The sequence below is a fragment of the Oenanthe melanoleuca genome, chromosome 3 (assembly GCF_029582105.1).
Source record: "Oenanthe melanoleuca isolate GR-GAL-2019-014 chromosome 3, OMel1.0, whole genome shotgun sequence".
NCBI lineage: Eukaryota > Metazoa > Chordata > Aves > Passeriformes > Muscicapidae > Oenanthe > Oenanthe melanoleuca.
The window spans coordinates 60,469,544-60,495,987 of NC_079336.1; the positions used below are offsets into that span (position 1 = coordinate 60,469,544).

At 41.2% G+C, this 26,444-nt stretch overlaps 1 protein-coding gene across 1 annotated transcript in view; it reads left to right on the forward strand.

Moving 5' to 3' along the window:
• TXLNB (taxilin beta) overlaps positions 1 to 25,598 on the forward strand; it is a 32,919-nt gene extending 7,321 nt beyond the window's left edge. Inside the window, exons 4-10 of the mRNA XM_056488457.1 lie at positions 3,388 to 3,558; positions 9,035 to 9,229; positions 10,805 to 10,924; positions 15,947 to 16,021; positions 19,769 to 19,861; positions 20,968 to 21,063; positions 22,169 to 25,598. Of these exons, the coding sequence (XP_056344432.1) occupies positions 3,388 to 3,558; positions 9,035 to 9,229; positions 10,805 to 10,924; positions 15,947 to 16,021; positions 19,769 to 19,861; positions 20,968 to 21,063; positions 22,169 to 22,948 (1,530 nt within the window). The 3' untranslated portion in view covers positions 22,949 to 25,598. The remainder of the gene's footprint in view (positions 1 to 3,387; positions 3,559 to 9,034; positions 9,230 to 10,804; positions 10,925 to 15,946; positions 16,022 to 19,768; positions 19,862 to 20,967; positions 21,064 to 22,168) is intronic.
• The last annotated feature ends 846 nt before the right edge of the window (positions 25,599 to 26,444 follow it).

Genomic DNA, 26,444 nt, shown 5'->3' on the forward strand with positions numbered 1-26,444 from the left:
TCTAGGCTCCTGCCTTCACCTCCTGCAAGGAGTTCTGCATGCTTCTGTGGTGGGTATTGCCTAGAATTATATATTGGTGATTTCATCAAAATGAAAATAATACAGGACTTAGTATAAAACTTCCTGTAGTAGGAAGCAGATAATAGACAACTGAGACTAATCATAAGAGAAGCCACAGCACAATGAAATGAAGAGTCAAAGCCCCTGCCACCAGAATGTCACCCCTGTAACAATGCCACCTACCTGACTGTTCTTTCCACACTTAAGATGGGTTATTTTCAGATGAAGGGATTTTTTTCTTTGTAGTCAAAGGACTGTATGACCATAAGCTATGGAAATCTTACAAATGACAAGACTGCAGCATTTTACGCTTTGTAGAGCGCTGAAAAGTGTGTGAAGCAGAGCACTGACTTTGTAATTGGTTTTATGCACAGATGTGTCCATGTCTCATCATAATGTGAAGTGAAATTTAGCTTTCCCTTTTTTCATGTAAAATCCTCTGATTTCATGAATTTGGCTCAGGCTGTTTGTAGTTTATCTCATGCTTAAAGGACTTTATGCTCACGGATTAACTGAAATAGGTCTTGTTCCTCTATACAGTGCTCTCCACTGCATTCAAATGGCACTGCAGCACTCTATAACACAGGGGCTGTGTTGCCAGTAGTCCATGCAGGAGAAAGGTGCTAAAACAAAACTACTGAACACTTGTTTCTGAATACTGTGTGATGTCACTAAAATAAATCAGTCAGTAAATACAACAAAAACCTTGTGGAGACAGCCTTACCCTGCTCACTCAGTGGCTGAGGTGATTAATGGCTTGTCAGCAGCTGGCTGTAGCTGTGAGTGCTCTCCCTGCTCCCTCTTGTCCGTCCCCATCACACACTTTGGATCATGTCTTGCTTTTGCTGAGTGGTTTTCCAGCCAGATCAGCTCCCTGGGCTGGTGAGCCATGTGGTGACACAAGCACTTATTGCAGCACAGCTCAGGGGAAGGTGTAGCCACGAGACAGATGGAGCTGGGTGCTGGCAGTGGCTTCCCCCGCTTCAGGTAGTGTTGGGGCTGGCTGTAGCTGAAGCAATGTTATTCCCTGCAGCCCAGGCCCTGGCACAGCTGTAGGACTGTGGGTACACAGTGGGCTGGAGCATGGGCCATGCCAGCAGGGATGGGGAAGCAGGACAGCACAGCCATTTGGGCACAAGCTCTGACACTCTGCTCACCAACTGAGAACATTTCATTCACTCAGCCCGGTGTGTTGGGCCAGTACAGCAGGCTGTGCTTTCAACAGCTTTCACTTACAAACAGCTGTTGCAGAATTGTTTATAACTGGATTGTTTTCAGAGGTCTTGTGAGTCTCACAAGTGCTGGGTGCGAGAACAATATGCTAAAAAATAAATATGAGCTCTGTCATTGTCTGCAGTGGGATCAAGATAAAACTTTTTTTCCTAAATTGATTGTTTATTTCTCCAGGTCAGCTTCCAAAAGCCAAAATTCCTTCTATTTGCAGTTGCTTTTAGCTCCTATTTCACTAATTATTCTAAAAAAATTATCACTGGGGACCTTTTTGGCATTCCTTTTTACCAGTGAATTGCCTTTTTCATTGCAAAACACCATGTCTTAGATATTCTTGAGAACTTTGAGATACAAGTTTCTAGTGCAAGTAATATTAATGTGGAAAAAAAAATGCAAAAAATACTTGGAAGACTTCTCATATCATGATTAAGACCAACTTTATTCTGAGCCCCCTATTTCAAGCACAGTTTGAGTGAATCATGAAATTTGGATAAACCATTATCCACTGAGCACAGGCTGTGCATGCAAAATGTGAAGCAAAAAGAATACTTTTTATGTTCTTCAGCAGAAAGGGGACAAAAACAAGCTTATGAAGGAAAAAGATCTCATCCTTAGTTACAGAAAAGAAATTTCTACAATACTAGAAAAATTATTTCAGCTAGTGCAGCTTGATTAGATGCAAAAGCCCATATTGTGGTCTACAGGAGCAAAAATAGACAATGTACATGTTAAAAGTTGGACATAAACTGTGAATATAGTCCAAGCTGATGAGAGCAGTGTTTTGTGGTAAACTTAGCTGTGATTTGATTAATAATACACAGAGCTCTCTACTGTAAGCATAAATTACTGAACATCTGCACAAAACAGATGAAAGTGCAAAATATTATGCTGTTGACTGTCTTGTTTTAGCTGCACATCATTCCCCAGTGCTCACAGACTTTCCCAGTCATACTGGGGTTAATTAGTACAAGTGGTACCATATTATTAGATAATGTAGTCTTAACAGCAACTGTTGTTATTAAGGTTCACGTGTTTAAGCTCATGTGCTACTGTTTTTCAATCAGAAAACATGTGGACTTCAGAAATACCTTGCAATGTATACACACCTGTGATGCAGAGAGGAGAGTTATTGTGTGTTGGAATGGGAGATGAAATCATTAAAAGCTTCAGAGGTGAAAGGCTCCTTTGACCTGACTGTTAGGGTGTTAATTTACCATACAGGAATTCTTTTCCAAACATCCAGTGATAGACACGGGCCAAAAGAAATGGCCAGGCTGTGCAAGGATTATCATTAGCAATTTTGTTGCTGGTCCTCTTTGTCCCCTCCAAATACACCCCTGTCCCTACCAGCCTTCTAGGGAAGGCAGGAGCTGTGCACCCACAGCACAGGCTCCCAAGGGAACATCAGGGACTGTCCATGTTTCCATTATACTCAGACAAAGGGCCCAGAAGAGGTTTGATTCACCATGACCTGCTCCCATTGATGGCAGGACCTCCAGAAACACAGCTGACAGACCCTCTCGCATGGTCCTATGAGCCAGACGAGCCTGGCAAGAGGAGGTGCCACATGTCATTTTGGGAAACTCTTCTCTGAAGAGAATTCTCCTCCATCAGCAACAAAGCCCCTGCATGAACAGCATTCCTGCACTTCTGTTGTTTTTTCCAGCAGGTTCCTGGATATTTAGGAAACTGTAAAATAGAATGAGCAACTACTCTATCACCTCATGATCTAGAGAAATCTCACCACATAAAGCACTACGGACTGCTCTAGTTCCAAATGTTGATACAAAAATAAAAACCTCACAGATGTCCTTCAAAGAAATTCAAACCAAAAAAGCAAGAGCTAAAATGGTGTGGCAAGAATGTTAAAAATTATGTTCATCCACCCACAGTACAGCACACTTGGGACAGTTGCAGCAAGCAGGTTTGGAAATCTCCAGGTTCCTCTCTCCTCTCACATTAGTGCTGGTAAATACAAAAGACTTCCTAAGAGGTTAAGAAAACTTGAAGACATCCCTCAAACTGAAAGAGCTCATTTTCTTAACTTTTCTCTGCCTCTTGGTTTCATTTTAACCAACGTTTCTCCATTTTGCCCAGCTTGAGGAGCACCGTGCCGAGCAGAAGCAGCTGAAGTGCCTGCAGAAGAGGCAGGCGCAGATCACCAAGGAGAAGGACCAGCTGCAGAGCGAGCACAGCCGAGCCATCCTCGCCCGCAGCAAGCTGGAGAGCCTGTGCCGCGAGCTCCAGAGGCACAACAAGAACCTCAAGGTGAGGGGGAGCCTTAGCACAGTGCCCAGCAGTGGGGGAAAGGTGGTCTTGACCCCTTCCCATCTCCCTCTAGTACCAAATCAAAGAGACTTCTGCATGGGCACATGCAGTATACAATTGTATATATGCTCTAATCTTGAGGTCCATTTACACCAAGACCCCTTTATTTCTCATTTGGAAATATCCCGGTTTGCCTACACTACCTCTGAGCCCTCCTTGCATTATTAGGGAGCTCAGTGCAGAGAAGAGCAGTGGTGCAAACAGGCCAGGTTCCTCGGAGTGCAGATGCAAACCCACGTGCATGGACAGAACCACAGGAACACCAGCTTGGCTCCAGTGGACTCACAGGAGGCTGGTGGTGTTCTCATGCAATTTGAGCACTTGGACTTTTTCAAGTTATTCGTGAGGGTCAGTCAATCAGGACACTTGCCCCAAGACATCAGACCTTAAGACAGGAAGAATGCCAACACTATTTGTGGAAGTTGCTTGGATTATAAGAATCAGTTAAAAGAGAGAATTTTCAGGAATGTCAAAGGACTGGGATCAATACACTCTGTCTGCCAATTGCTTGGTGCACCATGCCATTTAAATGTGAAATTTATAATATGATTATGCTCCTTAAAAAAGTATATTCAAGAAGAATATTTCTGTTGTGATCATCCTTTTTTTCTGAGGGATGGTGTTGGTATTAGTATACAAAAGGCCTCTGCTTTGATCTATTCAAACCCTTTCTTTATGGGGATATAGTTATGTGTAGAATTACACATAGGAATTGTCAGCAGCAAGAATTCCACCTAATATAACCTCTATTACTGGTTAATGCATTTTCATTCATTTCCCATCAGCTGAGGAGTGGGCCTTCAGGGTCTTGCTCTGACTTTCATTGTGTGCTGGTAAGAATGCAGCTGGGAGAGGGAATAGTCACACACAAACTGTGCCCTAGTAGAAGGATAAAAGCAGTATAACAGATAGGGAAGCTAGAAGCAAATCTCTCTGTGCTCAGTTACAGTTGCACAGAACTGGTAGTGAAAATTAAATTTGTGCCTGTCATTTCTATTAGACATGAGCCATTCCTCAGTATTGATCTACAGTGATTTACTAAGCCATCTGTGGGTAAAATCTTTCAAAAGAAATATAAGCCAGTTTTAAAGTGAATTAAAGATACAGTGTACAGTGCTTTGCATAGCCTTAACTAACATTCCTAAGCAAATCATGTCAGTGGAACAAATCAGTGAAGACTGGGGCATTTAGAAAAACTAATTCTACTTGGAAAACATATTTGAAACAAATTTTGATGAATTCCTCATGCAGTTTCCCAGGTACTTTATGCTTATTAATCTTACTTCTAGAGAGTATGATTTTTGCTTTCTCTTTATATATAAATACTTCCTTACACATTTCATCTTTACAATTAGGAAAGTCTCTTTCCAATATCTTTTTACCTGTTAGACTGCTTTATTTTGTGAGTAGGTTCTCTAAATAAACCCATAAATTTTAGACTTAGTTCTTTTAGACTCTGTATCTTTGCCAGGTGAGCCAGGTGATCTGGTATTAGGAAGAAGTGTTCAAATTTTCCTCACTTTTTTCTAAAAATTTGGAGGCCTTTGAAGAAACCCAGAATACTATCTTTCCTCTGGTTCCCATGTTATGCGTGTTAAAAAAAAAAAACCCCAAAATTAAATAAGACAGTAAGACAAAATATACTTGCAGAATGCATGAGAAATAAAGTAATAAACAAAGGCATTCATTATCTTTATCCAGTTTTGTCCCTCTAAGAATTTTAGCCTAGTTCTTGGAATATTTGTCTTTATGCTTTAGCTCCTGGGAATCTGTGAATGTCCAGAAAGTTATGTTCAATTTATTTAAACAAGTGCAATTTTCTTTCACTTATTGCTGTACTGAGAGGGCCCAAAACCAGAAAATCCATAAAATCTTATTTTTAAAATCTTATGCTTAAATATTTTTATTTTGGTTTCGGCAGGACAGAGATTCATAATTTTTTAGTGCTTGGGATTAGCAGTTCTGATTATGTTTCAAAACATGGTAAATATAAGCTAGGAGGTTGTGTCATTTCAATAGCAAAGGAGAAACCTGGCCTGCCCAGATCAGAAACCACCTCTGACTTACCATGTGGTACATTATATGCACATCACGTCATGTAAATGTCATCTTCACTCATCTGGTGTGTGGAATTCCCATTAACTGCAGATCCCTGCTGCCAAGTGGTGATGAATATGCAATGCAGAACTGCATTGAAAATCCACAGGGCAGATCAGAGAAGAAAAATATCTGGTTAGTATTGGATACCAGCCTCAAATTCTCACTTCTGTACAGTCCAGCTATTCTGATTCTTTCCTTGCAGTTACACAGATGTTTAATTCTCCTTCCAAGAAAAGCAGAATAAAGGTTCATGAAATAGAGGAATGTGTTCCCACTGCAATGGAGAGCAGCTCTGCTAAGAGCAACAGCAACTCATTTCTCTGCATGCAGTTCATATTCTGCCAATTATCTGACAGTTTGGTAGCTACTTAGCATCCTGTAGTGACATGAACATCTCAGGTCCCTCGTCCTTCCTGCCACCAGGCATTAAGAAATTACTTTCATACAAATGTCACAAAAGTCAACAGCTTCAGTTATGGCTCAGCTCCAAACTGGCTCAGACCACGGTGCCTGGGGATTAAGAGCACAGTTCATGGAAAAAAGGATTCCTTGCTCATATCATCTTGGCCGATAGGGCTTCAGCAGACCAATAGTCTTCTGGAGCTGCCCCAGAGAGACACGAGAACAATTCCAGTATCAATCACACTCTTCTGTTCACAAATGATCTCACATTCCTGTGCTAAATCCCAAACTGCAAAATATCCTGTCTTAATTTTAACAAGGTTTTACTCAATGCATTCTTACATTCTTGGCAGCAAAATATGAGAGCAAAAGCAATATTGCACTAGGACAAGAACATATGTTCGAAAGGAAACATGGAGTGCAAAGGTTCCCAAAGGGCAGAGAAAATAGTACAATAGTTTACGGCTGGTCTCTGCTCAGTGCTGTAGCCACACTGTGGTCCTTCTGCCCAGCCAGATCCCCTCACCCCCACCCACCCTTGATCTGTGCCTGTGCTCTCAAGGATTTAACAAATGAGGGCTCTGAGGTGCTCCCCAGGACACACACCAGCCCCCACCCCCAAGTATATATCCTTCTCAAGCATATTTTTCTCCAAAGCAGAACAGATACAGAGAAATCCTGCACCCTGCAAATAAATGCCCACTGGCTCAGGGTCTTTAACCATGAATCTTTGTGTTGTCTCTGTGCTCTGTATTATTTTTCTCTATTCCAGAAGAGCAGGAAATAAGATCTTCTGAGTAACACATATGCAGATGGTTGGGATTTTTACATTTTCATGATTGGTAGTCTCAGGATGTCTCGTTTCACCTTGTAACAGAACTCTTTGGTGTGACATATGCACAATCCACCTCTTTTGTTTTATATATTTATATGGTCTTATTACTCTGGAGAGCTTTAAATCACAGTAGTGACATGTTATAATGCTACCTGTGTTATAACAATAAAATGTTTTTGAGGAAGGATGTTTTGAAGCCATAGAAAGAGGACTTCAGCCATGCAAGTTCAGTTTCTCACTCTGACCTCTGGAAGTGAAGCACCTGGTCTCCCTTCTGCCTGCTCAGGGCTACACCTATGTAGTGAAAAACTAAGAGGCACAAGAAGTTTTTAAACTGTGTATTAGAGAGAAAATGGAATTCTGACTAGGAATTCAAATCAAATTTGGAAAAAGTTTCAAATAAAAATAAAAAGATGACATTGTAAACATGCGCTTTCAAAAGAAAATTAAATGTTTCCTTTTGGGAATGCTGAAGTGGTAGATTTAAAACACCTTCTGAGCAGCATTTTTAAGTCTATTTTGGAAGAACGTTCTTCTGCTAAAAGGATTTAAACAAAAAATACCTACAAACAGCTCAATTGCTGGTCAAGCAAAATGTTTCAAAAACATTCTCACCAACTGAGAAAAAAAAGATTGGAGAGCTTCTCTTTCATCTTGTTGCAAATTTTCTGTGTCCAATTTCCACGCCCGGTACTGAACCAGGACCCAACCCCCAAGTCATTTGTCCAGCTCTGCATGAAATTCTTCCTTCCTCTTGGGAGGGAGAGTCCTTCTGTGTTCACACTTTGTATTACTCTGTTTGTGAGTACACACGCAGGTTCTTGTGTGAACTGCAGAGCAGAGCAGGGCTCTGTGGTGATTTCTGTGCACCAGGGTGTTATTAATGGCTCCATTGCTTTCCTCCCATTTTCCAAGGCATTGTCAGCCCTATGGCTCCTTGGGCTGCAGAAGGACAAACATGCCCTACCTTGAACAGCAGCTGTCCTAGATCAGGCTCGTGTTGTGCATGCTAAGCAGAAATTGGGTCATTTGGTATTCACCTTAGTGAGCAGGGCCTGAATCAACACCTGCTATGTCATATTCATGATACAAATTATACCTTATTAGAGTCAGCTAAAGCTTTATTCAAATATATTTATAGAAAGTATCCATATGCAGTGCTACCAGAGGTTTTTATGCAAATTACTATGCTAGGTGAAACCTTATTAGACTATGCCATTTGCATGCTGTGGAGTGAGTTTTTAACCCATCATCCTGGCATGATTTGTAACTACAGCAGATATGGTCCTAGCCATTCTAAATCAGGATTACATTCCCCAGAAGGGCAGACTGCCCTGGAAGAAAATGAGGAAGGAATAAAAATAATCTGTATTTCTGGATCCAAAGCAAGGAATTCCAGATTCTTTCTGCATTGTCTTTTATATAAACAAATCTAAAGCAGAACTTCAATAATAGGGAAAAAATTAAATCTGAATGTCTGCTTTGATTCTGTAGGAAACAACCTACAAGCTTTCCTTGAATTCCCTACCTAGAAAATCAGTGCAAATGTTCATGTCAGTTTAAAGTTAGGGAAAGAAAATTGAGGAATCAGAAAGGATTCTTCAACAAGTGATGGATTTTTCTTAAAAATTTAAATCCCAAAGGCCATGACTTTGATATGAAGATTCCTTGTTAAAACGAGGCATTGTGATTTTTTTAATTCAGTCAAAGAGAATTTTGATAAAAGAGCTTTTGACTGCTTCCACTAAATATCTTTTTCTGAAGCAAAATCTGTGATGCAGTATCATGAATCAAAATATGCATGTATGTCCTCTCCTTCAGGCTTGCTTTGACCTGAAGCTCTGCTCCACATTCATCTTTATAAACGCAAATTCTTCTTTCAAGGCCACTGTGTAATTTGCTCTGTAAATTTAGAATCATGCCTAATGTTGGAGCAGATGAAAGCAAGAAAATCTCCAAAGAGGAATGCAAACACGTATAATCCTTCAAAGGGAAGCCTTATGCCACTCTGAAACAGTACTTTTCGGGGACTGCTTATTATGCCTCTCACTTACTGTGTTCTCTCCCATTTAACAACAGGAGGAAACAATCCAGCGGGCACGGGAGGAAGATGAGAAGAGGAAAGAAATAACTAATCACTTCCAGGGCACACTGAGTGAAATCCAGGCTCAGATCGAGCAGCAAAGTGAGAGGAACATGAAGCTCTGCCAGGAGAACACAGAGCTGGCAGAGAAGCTGAAGAGCATCATTGACCAGTATGAGCTGCGGGAAGAGGTGAGCAGCGCCCTGGCTGCTGGCTGTCCCAGGGAAGCTGGAGGCACTGCCAGCAGCCTGGCCATCATCTGGGTGTCCCACAGGGGTGGCAAGGGTAGCCCACCGTGCTTGGCCCTCTGAGCAGTGCTGTGCCTTCAGCGAGGTATGGAATGGTGTGGGACAGCCCATGGCAGCCCTGGGGAGAGGGGCTGAGGCACCCAACCAGCTGTCTGCTAAGCTGCCCCAAATCCCTGGGGACCTCCCCCAGCATCCCTTTCCTCCTTCCCACTAAGCTCCCACTGAGTGCATCCCAGCTCCCATTTCTTTAGACAGCTTATTCTGCAAGTGACAACAAATATCTTTTGTTCCCTCTAGAAGCAGATTGCTGAGAAAGGCTCTGATGTAAACTATTTGACCCTTTCCCTAAAGCAGAAAATTAGGATGACAGATAAAGGAGACCCTTTAAATTGAAATAGATGCTGGGTTTTTTTCAGGCAAAATGCTTGTTGAGATCTAGCAGATAGTAGACAGATGGGAAATTATTCTTTCTGTAAACATTGGAATTGGCCAGAAAATTTTGACACCAGAAAAAACCCTCCAGTAGAATCCCAAACTACCTTTTTTTTTTTTTAATTTTATGACAAACATCAACAAATATCACAATGGGTCTTTTTATAGTTTCTAAATACATTTACTGTGAGCCTCAGTGCAATCAGACAACATTATCATACTGAATAAAACATAAGTTATCTGTCTTTACAATCTGGAATGACTGATACAATACCTGCTTTTCCAAATCTGTTGAATCATGTATGAAGTCCTATACTGAATGAAGGAAATGTACACTCCTCTCTTGTGGTGTCTATGAGAAGAAAATGTAAACCAGAGGGGCACACTAAGAATAATTGCTCCTATGAATTTTATCTAAGTGCATTAAGAGTGAAGAAGGCTATCAGCAATACTCATCTCCTGAAAGTCACCATGGAGGCAGATATTTTAAAGGCTAGAGGAGGCCTCTGGTTTGTTTGGTCTTATCTCCAGATCCCTGCTCGTGTTCTGTCCCCCAAGCCCTCTGTTGTGCAGGTGTGGCCAGACCAAAGGGGCTGTACTGGGCTTGTACTTACACAGAGGAAGTCATGGGCTGTGCACGTGCTCCCAAGCACTGCAGGTGCAATGTGTCTACACCATCATCCACTGTGGCTTAGATCCACTGGCCATTTAACAGCTAAAAAAATTATATCCCCAACATATTTATTATTGATGAGCAATTATTTGATCTTCAGTCATACCAAATTATACTGATGACTTCATATGTAGATGACAGAACTGGCAAAGATGCTAAGGCTTTATTTTTCTTACAATAAATCAAAATTTATAATGTACACCAGTTTCCCTTCCCATGCTAATTCTGGCACAGTTTGTTCTTATCAGAGCTGTAATTTCTTCAGTAATTGCAATAGGTTGAGTGTCTTCTTGTCTTGCAATGATTTTGTCTTTTAAGTCTTCCAGTAAATAGCTGTACATGGATGAGCATGAAGGTCCATGTAGATAATTAAACCTGCACATTCAGCAGAGTTTTGTTGGTTTTTTTTACAGCACCTTGATAAAATATTTAAGCACAGAGAACTTCAACAGAAACTGGTGGATGCCAAGTTGGAACAGTCTCAGGAAATGATGAAGGAAGCTGAGGAGCGACATCAGAAAGAAAAGGAATATGTACCTATCTTTCTAATTTTCCAGTCTTATCTAGCTTTAGGCCAAAACAAGCCCTGCATGCTATTTCACTAATATATTCGGGTCCAATCTGGGGTAGGGTGGCAGAGAAGTTTTTGTTGCTACCATCAATGCTCAGTGCAAAGGAGCAGCCTCTGAAAGGCTGTTTCATTGCCATTTGCAGTTTTAGGAGCATGCTGCAGAGCAGTGGGTTAGAGCCCAGGCTGCTCCAGCCAGCTCACTGTTACTGTGCAGTTGATGCACTGTGATGCTGGGTCAGGTGATGCCACTGGTTTCCAATTGTCTCTGCTATTTGATACTCCATCTCCCCACACAATGAATGCTCACATCTAAACCATCAGAGAGGACACCAAGAGTGTGGGATTGAAGTGAAATGGCTGAATGCTGCTATTCCCCAAGTTCCAAGGCTCCCCAGGCATCCTGCCATGAATCCACTGTTGCCAGTGGAGGAATCCACAGGAGCCACTTGCTCTTACAAAGCCTGCTCTTCTCTGTTTCCCTCTCTGTACTGGCTTGCCAGTGCCTCTTTCAGGCAGGCAGGATCTGAGTCTGTTTAGCAGCTTTGTCTGCTCTTCCTCCCTTTCTGGAGAAGGGAGGATCTCTAGCAGGGGGGCAGGGAAAAGCAGGTCCAGGTGGGATGTCCTCTGCAGGCACAGCTGGGATGGGAGGAGAACACTCCTCCATCTGTAGTCTCACACATTTTGTGACTCAATCAGACTAAAATTAATTTTCTCAGACTGCCTGGTATTTTCACAGCAATCCTTATATCTGCAAAGGATCAGAGTTCAACACAGGCATGTGGTCCCTCCTCTCAGTGGAGGCAGCAGCTCTCAGAGGGAGTGACAGGCTCTCATCAGCTGGATGATTAGTTTTCATCAGTCCTCCAGCTAACTCAAGAGCAGCATGAGAGATTTCTAGAAAGAGAGGACATTTGTGCCTTCCCCATATCTGGAAACAGACATATTAGCACAAGCATGGCTCAAAAGGGTATCTTAAAATACTCAAAATAGATGAAAATAAAATATGGGGCTCTAAGGCTTATGATTAGGGCACAAGGGAAACACAGCATACACCTCTTACCAAAAACAGCCCAAGAGAGAATTTATCCTCTTTCTCTGCACTGATCTTGCAGCTGAAACACCCACTCCTGCTCAGCTTTACTCCCTGCTAAAGAGTGAGGGTGAAAAGGAGCTGGGGCTTCTCTGTGCAGATGTGCATATCACTGCATGACAATTTGTAGTCCAGCTGACTTATTCCCTTTCACTCTGAAACCTACATAAAGCCAAACCCCAAAATTTCATTAATGACCACTGATTCTTGGCAGATTTAAACTCCAGAAAACTCCAGCTGTCCAAGAAATCACTTACAATGGCCAAGCAAATATGGATTTGCTTTACTGATGTCACTGGGAGTTCTGCTAATGAGTACCAGATTTCAAATACTGAGGGCAAAAAAATGCCAAACAAAAGATGTAAAAGAACAGGCACTGACTCTGTGGCAAACTGGCATATACAGCCTTGTGTCAGTGACCTTTCATGCTGCACCTCTCAGAACATGAGTTTGGGGCTGCTTGTCACCTGTGACTGTCCCTGTTTTAGTCAAAACTTCTTTGTGTGTATTATCCAGAACTGGTATGAACAGTTTTGGTATTTCAATTTCTTTTAAAGCACTGAAAGTCATCACTGTCTACACTTGGGAGTGGAAGATTTTCTTTTGGGCTTTGCTGTGTGTATGAAATAATAGGTTTGAAAACAAAACCTTTATGCAGTGGGTGTATAGCAGTATGCACAGTGTACAAAGAATATTTTTGCCATTGTCCAAATGAATGATAAAAATCCTATCCTCAAGGTAGGCTGGTGATGCATGGCTAACATCACCTCCAAGCAAGGTAGATTTAGCTGCAGAAATTGAGGCCCAAAGCCATGCAATGAGCCAAGGCATCATTAGGCTTGTCACAACTCATCCCAGGTGGCCCAGCACCCAGAGAGCTGGCCTACACTTGGCTCCCTCCTCCACCCTACTGATGCTCTCAGTCCCACCCACCCAGTATTGTACTAGTGCCTGTGGGAGTAATGTATACACATGGATGTATGAAATCAAGGTTTAATGGAGTTATCTCACTTAAATGTGACTCTCTCCAGTAATGTGCAAAGTAGAAGAGCTTCCAGAACCTTTCCCTCCATAGAATTTTCTCATTCATGTGCATCACCTTTGCTGCAGGATTTTGCAAGTGTTCTTAAATGAAAATTATTGTGTTCTTTTATCTATTTGATTACTCTTTGAAGGCTCACTTTGATGCTTTCCCATGTGGGAATCTTTGCCCCTGTGCAAAACTTCTTTACCTCAGACAATGAGAGATGCTCCCTCTTGTAGAACCTGTACACCTCAAAAGGAGGCCCTCTCATTGCTTCCCCAGTTCACTCTACACATGCATCAAAAATGCAGTTCCCTATTGAAGCAGCAATAGTTCATAATATGTGGCTTCCACAGAGGGACAACTTGACCTAAGGATACAACTTTACCACCGTCCCACAACTGGTCAGCACTACTTGTACTTCCTCTTTCCCATACCAGACATTTTTAGCACTTGGAATATAAACTTTGATGTGCAATTAATTGCAGCTTAAAGCATGTGTGGTTTTCAAGTACATGACTGCAAGGCATTGGTCAGCTTTCTGCATAATTGGAATTTACAGAGTCTGACAGCCAAAATAGAAGCTTAATTTTCACTAAGCCAGCCCCTGTGACTGTCTGGGCCTTCAGCAGCAATCATAGCTCTAATAATAAAGTGTAGCATCACCACCCTGCACTAAAGTGCTGCTCTGTAAACACCACATGCAATATTTATTCATTTCTTGATACTTCAGTCTCCTTGTTACCACTTCATAGTCTATTAATAAATGTATCAGTTCTGATTCATTTTCTCCCAGCTTGGTGTTTGCAGATGACCTCAGGCTGCATAAGAACGTGTGCTAATTTGAGCAAGCCTCTCTGTGGCTTGCTTCCATTACAGAAGAGTTTGTTAACTCTTGGGTTTTTACTGACTGCACAAGTTTTGTGGGTCAATAAGAGAGAGCTATTTCATTAAGAGGCAAAAGAAGCAACTTTTCTTTGCCTTCTCTGTCCATCTGTTGTGCTGTGGCCAAAGACAGGAGGTGGGACCTTTTCATTATTCCAGCCACAGTGGGTATGGAGGCAACCCTAGCTGAGATTAAAGCAAGAGTCCAGTTCTTGGAAGTAATGACTGGCCTAGGGTAGCTCTGAAGGCTTTCAAAGCACTCTTCATTAAATCATTCAAACCCTATAAATTCTAAAAAACACTCTTTAAAGGTAGATATCAAAGGAAGGTGAAACTTAAAAATCCATATTTCATCCAAACTTAAAAAAATTCCTTTTTATTTTTGTGCATGTAAAGTGTACCCTCTTTTGAGAAAATAAATGCACAAACTGATGCTCATTTAACCCATACCAACTCTTTTTACTGGCCATGGCACAACCTATTTGAAATTTTAATCAACAAGATATGATTTGATTTACCTCAACATCGAATTAAATTCTCAAAATAAATATTAAAAGGCAGGTATAAAGCAAGTACAATACATCATTTCTTCATAATTGAGCTGTAAAACAATCTTGTCCAGGAAACTTTAGATGGTAAAAATTCAGTGAGGCCAAATTGATGGAAGAAATATTTCTCTAGAGCTAATATATATATATATATGTTTATATATGTAGCAAGTCTAATCCAGATAGTCTCTGTGCCACAAACAGCTGGAGGCAGTCGAGATTTGATGAGGGTTTGTCCTCAGCTCTATAACCAGGTAGTATTTGCATAGTTTACATGTGTTATTTCCAACAAAATGGTTAGAATAAAAGTTTTTACTGGAGATCAAATACATTTTCTGCATGTGCTTCTACTCACCTTTCACTTCCAGTATAAGATCCACTAACATACACAGTCCTTTTAATTTTCAGTATATTTTCAGAGCCCAGCTGTGCTATTTTAAATACAATTTACAGTACAATTTAAGTACAATTTAATCCAACAGTGCAAAATCCTGTGGTTAAATAACTTTTCTATGTCTAATTTCTCAAGCTATCATTAGCATTCTTTTTCTAAAATATATTTGGCCTGACTAATAAAACACTTTATAAATGCTTGGTAGATGACAGGGACATTTCTTTAACGCTCTGGTAAATGTTTCCTGCTTTCAGATTAAACCAGTTGCTAAAATATTACTGTGTACTTTGGAAGTGCTGACTCAGAACTGTAGCTAGGAAAGGCCTCTGCACAACTCATTCCTACAATTAATTCAGCCTTGTCCAATCCTTCACCTGTTTTATCTGCAGCCTGAACATCAGAATGTGATTTTGCCAAACACCTTGGAGAAGGGAAGCCAGGAAAGAACTGCAGTCCAGCTCCTCCTCGGCTGCCTCATTAACCTGAGATATTTATCACCTTGAGCTGGAATTCTCCACTTGTCAGTGCAAACAGGGCCCAAAGAAATGAGACAGCAGTAGATGTATGACATTTATTATGCTCTGGCTTTCTGAAAGCTCACGGATTTTTTTGATGCAGTTCTGACTGTGACCATACCCACATGCTAACTCATGTTCATTAATGAGAAAGGAAGTTTGCTATTCACTGAAGAGCAGGATTTGGCTGGAGCTGTGCTGAAATGAATGTGCCAGAAAGCATCATAACCATTCTCTAGAAGTCTGGTGATGATGTGGTTAAATACCACACTTTTTATAGCCTACAACACTGCACACTTAATTCCAAGTAGATTTTGAACTTCTATTCAAATATGCCTTTGGAACACAAATAGCCTGTCCCCTGTCTCAGAGTAACACTAAATAGTCTGCCTTACCTAACTGTTCTAAGTATATTCACCTGAAAGTTAAATCACTCCTTATCACAGTAACATGAGCAGCTAGAGGATGAGGATTTCCAGCTGATAGTCTAGGGACCTAACAATTTTCTCTCTGTTTCCCAAAACATAGCTCCTGAACCAAGCTGCAGAATGGAAGCTCCAGGCCAAAATGTTAAAGGAGCAAGAGACTGTCCTACAGGCACAGGTGATGTAGGAGAGGTGACTGCATGGTGTGCCTTTGTTTGCCAGTTTTTAACCCATGAGGCACATCCCAGATAAAGTATCCAAACTGCTTTCTGTGTATTCCTTCTAGCCTCATTCTACATCCCATAGACTGTTGCAAAGGAAGCAGGTTATTTTCAAGCCAACTGTAAGGTAATGCCCATGCTGCAAATCATACTCTAACACATGGGTTGTTTAGTCTAAAGAAGAGAAGGCCCTTTTACAATTTTTTTTTTTTTTTTATTTAAAAGAGGTTTTTAAAGATGGGGAGTTTTTTGTTTTTTTGGGTTTTTTTTGCCAGGGCATGTGATAAGATGAAGGGTAACAGTTTTAAAGTGAAAGAGGAGAGACTTATTTTACATGTGAGGAAGAAATGCTTTGCTGTGAAGATGGTGAGACACTGGAAAAGGTTGCCCAGGGAAGTTGTGGATGCCCCATCCCTGGTAGTGTTCAAGACCAGCTGGATGGGGTTTGAAGCAACTGATCAGTGGAAAGTGTCCCTGCCTAAGGCAGGAGGATTGTACTACGTGATCTTTAAAGGTCCCTTCTGACCCCAATCATTCTACAGTGCTGATTTTATGAGTGTTTACAGTGTTTAACCACAGAACATCTATGCCTTGATTATATATATATATATATGTAAATATATATATAATATATATGTAAATATATATATGTCTAATATACATGTATTATGTAATATATATATTATATATAATATACATATTATATATATATATATATAATATTACTTCCCTTCAGGCAGGTTTCCAATACAGCAAAGCACTGAAAGTAGGTACATATCAAAAAACAAGTTTACCAAACTGGAGCTGTGCCCAGTATGCTTTTCTGGCTGGGGTGCAACAGCAGCATTTTCATTAACTTTAACAGGAATTCTAAGGGCTTTATAGAGAAGGGTCTCCAGGATTTCAGTGCTCAACTGTAATTTGAAACTTTCAATAAAATAAAATTTCTCGCCAGAATTACACCAGGAGTCAAGCTGGAGTGAAAGGCAGTAAAACAAAAAAATAGGCAGAATATACTACACTTTGGAAGCAATGCAATAATCACCTTGAATAATCAAGTGAGACCTTGAATCCATGAGTGATTACATCAAGAAGAGAGAGTATCAGTAGATTTTTCTAGATTTAAGAAACAATTATGTAGATTATTTGATCTGTCTGTGAGAAAGAGTCCCCCTTTGGGGGGGTGGTGTCAGTCTGCCAGCCCCTCTTGCAGCTGCCAATCCCCTCACCCATCAGGAAGCACTCTCCTAGCCCTTGCTCACAGTTAATCATACAGGCCAGTTGTCCCAGCTTTTTCCTTGCAGATGGTCTAATCTGGTCTAACCTGTTAAGCCATCAAGAAATGCCAGTTTTACATTGATAACCTGGAAACATGCTAAGAGGGGTTTAGTTTTTCACATTTTTTTCAGAGGCTGAGAGATGCCTGTGGCACAGTGAAAAACATCCTATAACCTGCTGCTGACAATAGATTGACAGGTTTTGCAATCAAACCTTAAAGGCCTCCAACTGAGTCTGTCCCAACTGCAAACCTGCTCCCAATTTTCTTAGAGTGGTTTTAATTAAACTTTTGTGTTCAACCAGAAGAAAAATATTTATGCAGGCAGACCTCCATAGTCAGTTTAGTGAAGCTGGAGGCATTGGTAAAAACTAGAACTTTTGACGCAGAAAAGGTGTTTTTAGAAAACATGAGTCAAACAAGTCTGTAAAGGCATTGAGAATATATGTGCCCATTGCAGACTTGTGCAGAAAAAAAAAATAGATTATTCACTTCCTGAAATGAAACATGCAGTTAAATGTGTTGCTCAAGTCTGAGCTCTCACTTACATATCAGCCTTCATTTGGAATTACTGGAATAAATAAGATTATTAATATTATTTTTTAAAAAAATTATTATTTCTGCTATGGTAGCACCAAAGGACCTCCCTCATGGACTAGATGCTATCATGTAAGGTGTTGTGCAAGGGCAGAACAGAAAGAGCATAAAGAGCTCCTTGATAAAAACAACACAAAGCAATAAATAGATATTATACCCCATCCCTGGAAGTGTTCCAGGACAGGCTGGATGGGTCCCTTCTAACACAAGTCTTTCTATGGTTCTATGATTAACACAGAAACAGCTGCATGAAAATTTATGAGAAGATGTTGGGTCAGTGAGACAGGGAGAAGCCATAATATAAACTTCACAGAGAGATATCACTCTGTTTCAGAGGAGGTGGTGAACACCCACATCTTCTCTGAGCTGGAAGGAACTGGGGACATCATGTTCATGCCAGCCTGTCTCTGGATGGCACAATGTGCCAGAGACAGCCAAACCCAGCACTCCAAATGGTGACAGGGATATGGCACCAGCTGAGGAGGTGCACCCAAACTGTGGTGGTGCTTCCTAGGATGCTGCACGCTCTCCCCTGGCAGGATGCTTAGGCAGACTATTTTAGCTTCATACATTGAAACAAAATAAAAAGATAAAAGCCAGCCCAGACCTTGAATTTTTGGTAGCCAGAACAGTGCAGCCACTAAGCCATGGCAGCCAAGAAAAGTATAAGGCTAAAGGGGTGTCCCCATCGTAGCATCCTCTCCTTCCCAAGGCCTTGCACTCACAGCAGTGCTGCCTTCACCCTCCCTGCTCACACAGTCCTGCTGGATGCAGCAGGGGGATCCTCATTTCCCTGAGTCCGAGAACAGGTGCACGCTCCTAGTGAGTGAGATCTCTCACAGCCTGCTCCAGCCACTATGAAAACCTTCATTTATTATTCAGTTCAAATTGCAGAAGCTATTCTTAGTGCTGTGGTGCTGCTTAGGGCCCTAGCTGAGGTCAGAGCTTGCCCTGTTCAAACGTGAAATGTTTTTGACCTAATTTAAAAATACGCAAAAATTGGGAGGGAAAGCAGAGACAGAATTGAGGTGAGCTTTTTTAAAACAGAACTGGGCTAGGATCCTCAGTTCTCTGACTCCCACCCCTGCTCCATCACCTGGCTTTGGGATGCTCAGGCATTTCTCCTGTGACATCTCTTACAAATGTCAATGTTCCACTGATACACTTGGTATCAGTGTCCCACCTAGGCTGTAGGACTTGGGCTGCTAAAACAAAGCTCCTAGATAATCCTTTATCCAGCTCCCTGCTGGTGTGAAGAGAGGCTAACCACCTTCTAGCCACACACTGGAATACTGCAGGCTGCTCTTTACCCTCCCAGTGCTCTGCACCCACCCTGCCCCAGCCACCACATCACTTGTGGTGAAAGCTGCCAGGCTGCACAGATGAATGATCCTGCACAGCATCAGTGGTTGGACCAGCTCAGGTCCATGGAGATGGGCCAGGGACAAAATTAAGGAAAATGTTTTCAGAAGTCTTGACGTTACTTTTCTTCTAGACACCCTGTATAAGGATACCACAGCTGCAACATTCAGGAGAATAGGGCACCCATAACTCCCAGGTCATTTTAAAATCACTTGCCTGGCTCTTTCTATTCTTACTCAGTTTATCTTTCTGCAATGAAGGAATCACAATAGTTTGCAACCATAAAAAGATGCACAGAGTTTCTGTTCCCTGATGTTTGTGCTTCATGGTCTCCAAACAGTAGCTAATTTCCATGTCCAAATAAAATATTTGTTTTATTATCTTCTACCAAAGTAGAAGTTCACCATCCTGGATGTTCTGAAATTAATGAGGGTTGTTTGTTTGTTTTTTTTTTAATCTGTTAATACAGATCACTCTCTACTCTGAAAGGTTTGAAGAATTTCAGAAAACATTGGCCAAAAGCAATGAAGTGTTCGCCACATTCAAACAGGAGATGGAAAAAGTGAGTGGAAAAAGGAGCTCATGCCTGAACTCCGTAATTGATACTTTCCTTTTAGATATTAATATTTCACACTCTAATAATTTTACCTGAGATGGGACAATCTCTGCACATTTTGAAGAATAGTTCCATCAACATTCAAATAAGATTTAGGACACACTCAGCCACAACCAACAGCAGATTAGATTTCAGCTCTGCAAGCTTAACAGCAGAAAGGAGAGTAGGAAGCCCTCAATTTCAGCTAAAACTGAAAATGCCTGGAAGAATAAATATTTTACCTAAAATCTAATGTGGTGGTTGGGTACAGATCCATAAGACATGCCAGAGGGGGAGTCAGGAGCCACATTTATCAGGCCATGCTCCCAGGAGTGTTCAGAACCTTCTGAGTGACTGACACTGGTACAGAGAATTTGACACAGGCAACACATCATTCCACTAGAGTGTGTAGGCAGAACTGAAGCCCACCAACCCCTTTACATCAAGTGGAAACAGTCCAAGAAACTGTTTCCTTGCAGCTGGGGTTCTTATTTCCTGTAATGAATGGGAGTTAAAAACCAAACACACTTATATATTGTACCTGCTTTCATAATAAACAATGTTCTGTTCTGCCACCAAGACTCAAAATCCTCGTTGATTCTTCACAGAGAGTTCTGCCTGTGGAAAACCAACAGGAAAAATGGTGTTATTTATCTAGTGGTTTGTTCTGGAGGTAATATAGAGGGGTGACTAGTCCAGGGGGAACTTCCCTGGCCTTGAGGGCTCAGAAGAGCCCATCTTTAACTTCCCAGCAGTCTAACACTGTAGTCTTGTAAAGAGACAGAGATTCCACCATTTCTTTGCCTTTTGTTTTTGTGGTAGTTTGTATGCTGAAAGTTGGCTACAATCAACCAGTACTTCTTTTGGGACTACAGACTAGAGGCTGAAAGTGATACAGCAACTACTTCAAATGAAATCCATCCTTTAACATAAGTTATTATTTAGCACAGACACTACAGCCACTGGTAGCAGAGTTATAAGTAGGGCCAAAGACTTGAATAAAGGCACTGCCCTACTTTCATCTTCAGCATGGAATTTCTGTTGTGATTCAGCTTTTCTTCCTGATTCCATAGATGACAAAGAAAATGAAGAAGTTGGAAAAGGATACTGCTACATGGAAATCCAGGTTTGAGAACTGTAACAGAGCACTACTGGACATGATTGAAGAGGTGAGCAGTCTTTCCCATCTCAAAATGCATCCTTTTCCCCACATAAAGCTTTAACTAGGAGATGAGATAACCTGAAAATCCCACAAGTCAGTGGAAAATTTCTTCTTGATTCTAAGAGTCTTTCTTTCAAGCTACCTTGATAATTGGAGGTCTTTAGAGAAAAAGACAATCCCAGCTGGTAGGGCTTTTAGATTGTGCAGACATCCACTATATCCATGAGAAACTGAATTATGTAACTCTGAATTTTAAGTGCTCTAAAAATGGGTGATTCTGAATGCTCTCCCATAGATGCAAATTGGCATTAGTTCACATCATGCTACTTTCTGTATAAGAGCATCCACCCAGGGAATTAATATGTTCTAGCTAATGAACTTTAAAATCACGCCTTTCATTAACTTCCTGTGTAGTCAGACTCTAAGAGCCAAAAGCAAGTACTGTGTCTTACCATACTTTTAAATGTGCTGTCCCAGGGGCATTGCAAAGGAAGTTCATAAGCACATTGGAACTAATTCAAAGAAGATAAGAGGCTGCCTGAAGTTTCACCCCAAACATATGCTGAACTTGGACCAGATCTTTCTGGTTAGCTTTGTATCTCTGTGCTATTGCTATTTCTATTTTTATGGATTTCTGTATCTCTTGTTTCCTCACGGGGTGTAGAAAGTGTTCCAATTCAGGATGCTCTCATAGAACCCAGAAGCAAGGTAAATAAATTATAAAAAAAAATAAAGCAGCTTGTTTTCCTCCAAATTCACACCCACACCAACCAAAAGTCCAAGTAGGCTTTTGGTTGCTTATTTGTATGGACATCCACTATGCTTTTCCATCTCTCCAGATCATTAGCAGGTATTCCAGGAAATATATCTGAGTGTAATTGCTCTGAATATGTATCCAGAATGTTAATACATTGTAGTTACAGGGATTAATTTCCTCTTGAAGCTTTGGTCCAAAAGACCATAGTTATTGAAGAGCAGTTGGTGAAAGCCAGCCTTCCAGTAGCATCCTCAGATGGCTGCTTAGATTTCAAATAAATTCCTAATTTCCAGTTCCACTAATGAATTGCATGCACCCAAACTGAGCCTGTATCTTTACTTATCTTTGACTACAGAAAGCCATGAGGACCAAGGAATATGAGTGCTTCATGCTGAAAATCCAGAGACTAGAGAACCTTTGCCGTGCTCTGCAGGAAGAGAGGAATGAATTGTACAAAAAAATAAAGCAAGCACAGCTGCCAGAAGAAGTGAATGGAAATGGCATCTTAGAAGAAGATGATGAAGAAGATGATACTGAAATGATCCCTTCCTCCTCTGAGCAGGCGAGCATTGAGCTGCATGAGAGTGACAAGAGGATGCTGAAGCAGCTGGCTGAAGCTTTCAGGGTGTCCCACAAGGCAGAGGAGTCCCTACCAAGCAACAGCAGCAATCCAGAGACCTGTGACACTCAAACACATAATGCCATCCTGGTGCCAGAACCCCCTGCTCCTCTCATTCCACATTCAGAGCCTGGGAATCACTGTGAGCAGCCCAGCACGAGCACAGCAGCACCCACTGAAAGTATGGCAGTGCCCACTGAGAACGTGTCCAAGCCCACCAAAAGCACACCCTCACTTCCAGGCAGGGGGCCAACACCCACAGAAAGTGTGCCAATGCCTCCTGAGAGTGTCCTTGTACCCACTGGGAATATGCCAATACCCACGGAAAGCATGCCAGCAACCCCCGAAAATGTGCCAACACCCACACAAAACACACCCCCTTCCCTTGGGAATGTGCCAGTACCCATTCAGTGTCCTCCAAAAGCTGCAGAATGTGCAGATGACCCAGCAGATAGATCTGTCCAGGGTCAGTCTGCAGAGCAAACAGGGGACACAGACATGGAAGCAGTGGATTGAAGACGCTGTGTGTCCAGGTTTGTCTTCTGCAAAGCAGAGCTCTGCATTGATTTCTAAATGGATACCTGGTTTTTTGTTGGTTTTTTTTTTTTTTTAAGAAACAAAAATTGGTTCCTAAAACACGCTCATGTATTTGTATGCAAATGTAATGCACTTCTCTTTGCTACACTATCCAGTAATAGTGGGTCTGCAAATTTTGCAGTCCCTCATCTGCTTGAAGTATATTTTCTTAATGACATGAAAATACAATTAAATCACAGGATCTTTTTTTCCCAGGCATGATGAGTCATCTCATTCAGGAAAATAATTTTAGTGTTGCCACTTCCATGTTTCAAAAAACCATTGCAACTCTCATGCATATATTTAAAGACTTATAATTAATTCTATCTGTTTATTTTGACATTGCATAAACGATGGCCTACTTGGACACACAGTGATTTTAATAAATGAGGTGAAAGGAATCTGTAATTACCAAGTAAAATAGTGAAACCATAAATGTGGTCAGCAATATCCAAGAAGCAGTGCAACAACCAGAGGTGAATTTTTGGGCAAGGAAATGACCACTCATCACTGTAGCCTAAACACCCACAAGCTTTTAGCCTTTCCTTCCATTGGTCTTTCTGCTCAGTGTTCTAGAATAGGTTTCTTTTTCAACAGAACTACAGGGAAAGGGAAAAGATCTTTTCTAGATTCACATAAAATAACTGAAAACAATAAAAAAAAAAAAATCCAATAGAAAACTGCTGCTTGTCATACTGTTTGGAATCACAAGGCTGACAATGGGGATCGTGCCTGTTTCCAGCTCACAAATGAGTTTAGAAGTTCAGAAGTTGGTTGCAGATCCCAGTTTCCAGGCAAGGAGCAGAAAGCAGAGTGGAAGGTACCAGGATTTTTTCCAGAAGAATACAGAAGAATAATCCTGAGATCATGCTTCTGGATGGTGCTGTCCCTCCCAGTTACAGCCACATGAACCACTGCTCCCTCCTGGCCCTGCTGCATGTGCTAATGCTCCCAGGAGAAGGATGAGGACGCTCACCTGTCACCCTATTCTGGAAGCAGAGCACAAGTCAATAAGCCAGAAGCAAAGAGGAGCCAGGAAAGCAGGAATCCTTCTCACAGACACCTCCAGGAGCTGGCTACATTCTCGTCCCCTTTCTTGTCTAACTGGCTCTTCCCATCTGCCTGCCAACAGCTATTGCTTAATAATGTGTGCACCTTTCAGAAGCTGGTTTATTCTGGTGCCAAGAACAGAGATGAAGAAGGAAGGAGGCAAGAGAGGGCACCTACCCTGGCAGCTCTACAGTCTCAAGCAAGGAGAGTAAGCAGGCTTTTCAAAAGAAGGTTAAACAATCCTGTAGGAGCATTCCTTGTTTCTCATCTCTTTCCTCTGAATTCCATCCAGGCCTTTCAGAGTCTGAGCTGGATAGATTAAGAGTTTGAAAAGGGCAATTAAATAAGATGTTTAGAGGTTGGAAAGGGAAATCTTAAAATCAAAGAACCCCATGTTTATAGCCAAATTCCAAGAAGACCCTGGAGACAAAGTGACTCATTCAAGCCAAAGCTGAAACACAGGTGAACCAAAAGGAAAGATGTCATCTTTGACACACTGTGGGAAGCACAGAGTCCTTCCAGTATGCCACCCTCCGAAAATGGGGTTTGAATCTTTGCTTACTGCCAACATGGTCTGTACCCTGGTTAAATGTGTCTGTGAACTGCTTGGTTCAGCCTTTTCAGGAGCCAACCCTTGGAGTCTACAGAGCATAAACTGCAAAAGTGTGTTTGGATATGGCCTGTAGCTATTTGGACCACAGTTTTCAGATGTGAATGCCTTATGTTAGATAGATGTACAGGATTTATCCCATGTCTTCAATCAGTGAAAGTAGATAATTTGAGTCTTAGTTATCTTAAGTTCCTTTTATAAGCAGTGGAAAAGAAAAAGCATCTTTTAAGGAAGTTATCCCATGATAAGAGTGGCATCCAAGTCAGAAGGAATTACTTTCTCTCTGAGGATGGTCTTTCTCTTCAGATTCTAGAGCCAGCCTTAGACAACTAATTTAAGTTTAATGTCTATTGTTAGGTATCTAAATTAGACAACATGAATCCCATCAAATATTCAGATTCAAAGCCCTAAGTGAATGGCCATCTCTGAAAACCAAGCCAGATATGTGCCTGTGGAAACATTAATCTATAACAAATCTGTATCCTGAGATAAAAAGTTATACTCACCTGATACACTTCTTTTTTTAGTTTCCATTGACTTAAGTTGGTAGAAATATAGTTTCCATTACAAGTTTTGTTTGCTATTAGGGTGACTTCTAAAATTAATGCAATTTATATACTTGTTAATGTTTGGGGGTTTTAATTCTTGATCTTGTTTGATTTTGTTGCCATTTTAGTAACCACCTGCATTAAACCAACTTCTTTTTCTTTAAATATGTCTTTCTTTTTCTTCAAATAGCCTTCAGCTGTTGATGTTTTCTTATACATTCAAATATTCAATGCAATAATAATGGCCTTGCAACTTAGGTTGGTTCCATTTTGTGTAATCATTATGGTCACATCTTTAATTATGTAATTGATGTCTCATACCTTCCAACTTCAGCAAGCAGGGAGACAAGGATCTTGCAGATAAATACTTCCTACATAGTTATGATTTATTCTTACAGCATCATTCCTCATGAATAAATACACAGCCTTCTGGGAAAATTACTCCCACTCTATTCCACCTTCCTCATTTTTGCCCTTGAAATTCTAACACTGCACTCACATACTTGCAGCTCCTATTACTGTGAGTTTCTCTCACATACCTGTTGCTTCTCTTCTTTAATACCATGTACCAACTGCATTTTATCCCAGCAGCTTCCTCCTCATTTTCAGTATGTATGCACACATACAACACAAAAGCACAGCAGAGTGACCTACATAGTTTTTAGTTTCAGGATTTGGCTTCACATGTTTACAAGAGATGAGAATTGTAGGGAAAGTTCTGGCTGATCCCAGGCTGCAGGGAGCACTTAGAGTCGAGCTATGGAGATGGTTTACGTGTAATCTCATGGCCTGTAGAGCTGTGGAAAGCTGGACTACCCTCAGTAGAAGTGGAAAATCTGCAAAATTTAACCAAGCATTTTTTCATCACCTACTGCATCAGACTGGAAGATTATAACATCATCACCATCAGAGATTTCTGTGTGCAAATCTACATTATCTCATTCTTCCTCAACATTAATTGCTGGCCTCCCTTGCTGTTTTCTTCCACTGGTACCCAATATAAAATTGACTATGCACAGTATCCTTGTGAAAAGCCTTTGGGATAGCAGTCTGCACAACAGCTCTGCTGCACTTCCCTCAGGTGCCTGTGCACTCAAGGCACAGAAACCCACATTTGTGTGGGTTTCAACACTCATTTGGAGGCAGTGAGACCTGCCTTCCTGGAGTTCATTGTTATCATCATTATTCTACTAATCTGGCAGTCTCATCAGTCCTGGTGTGGTTGCCT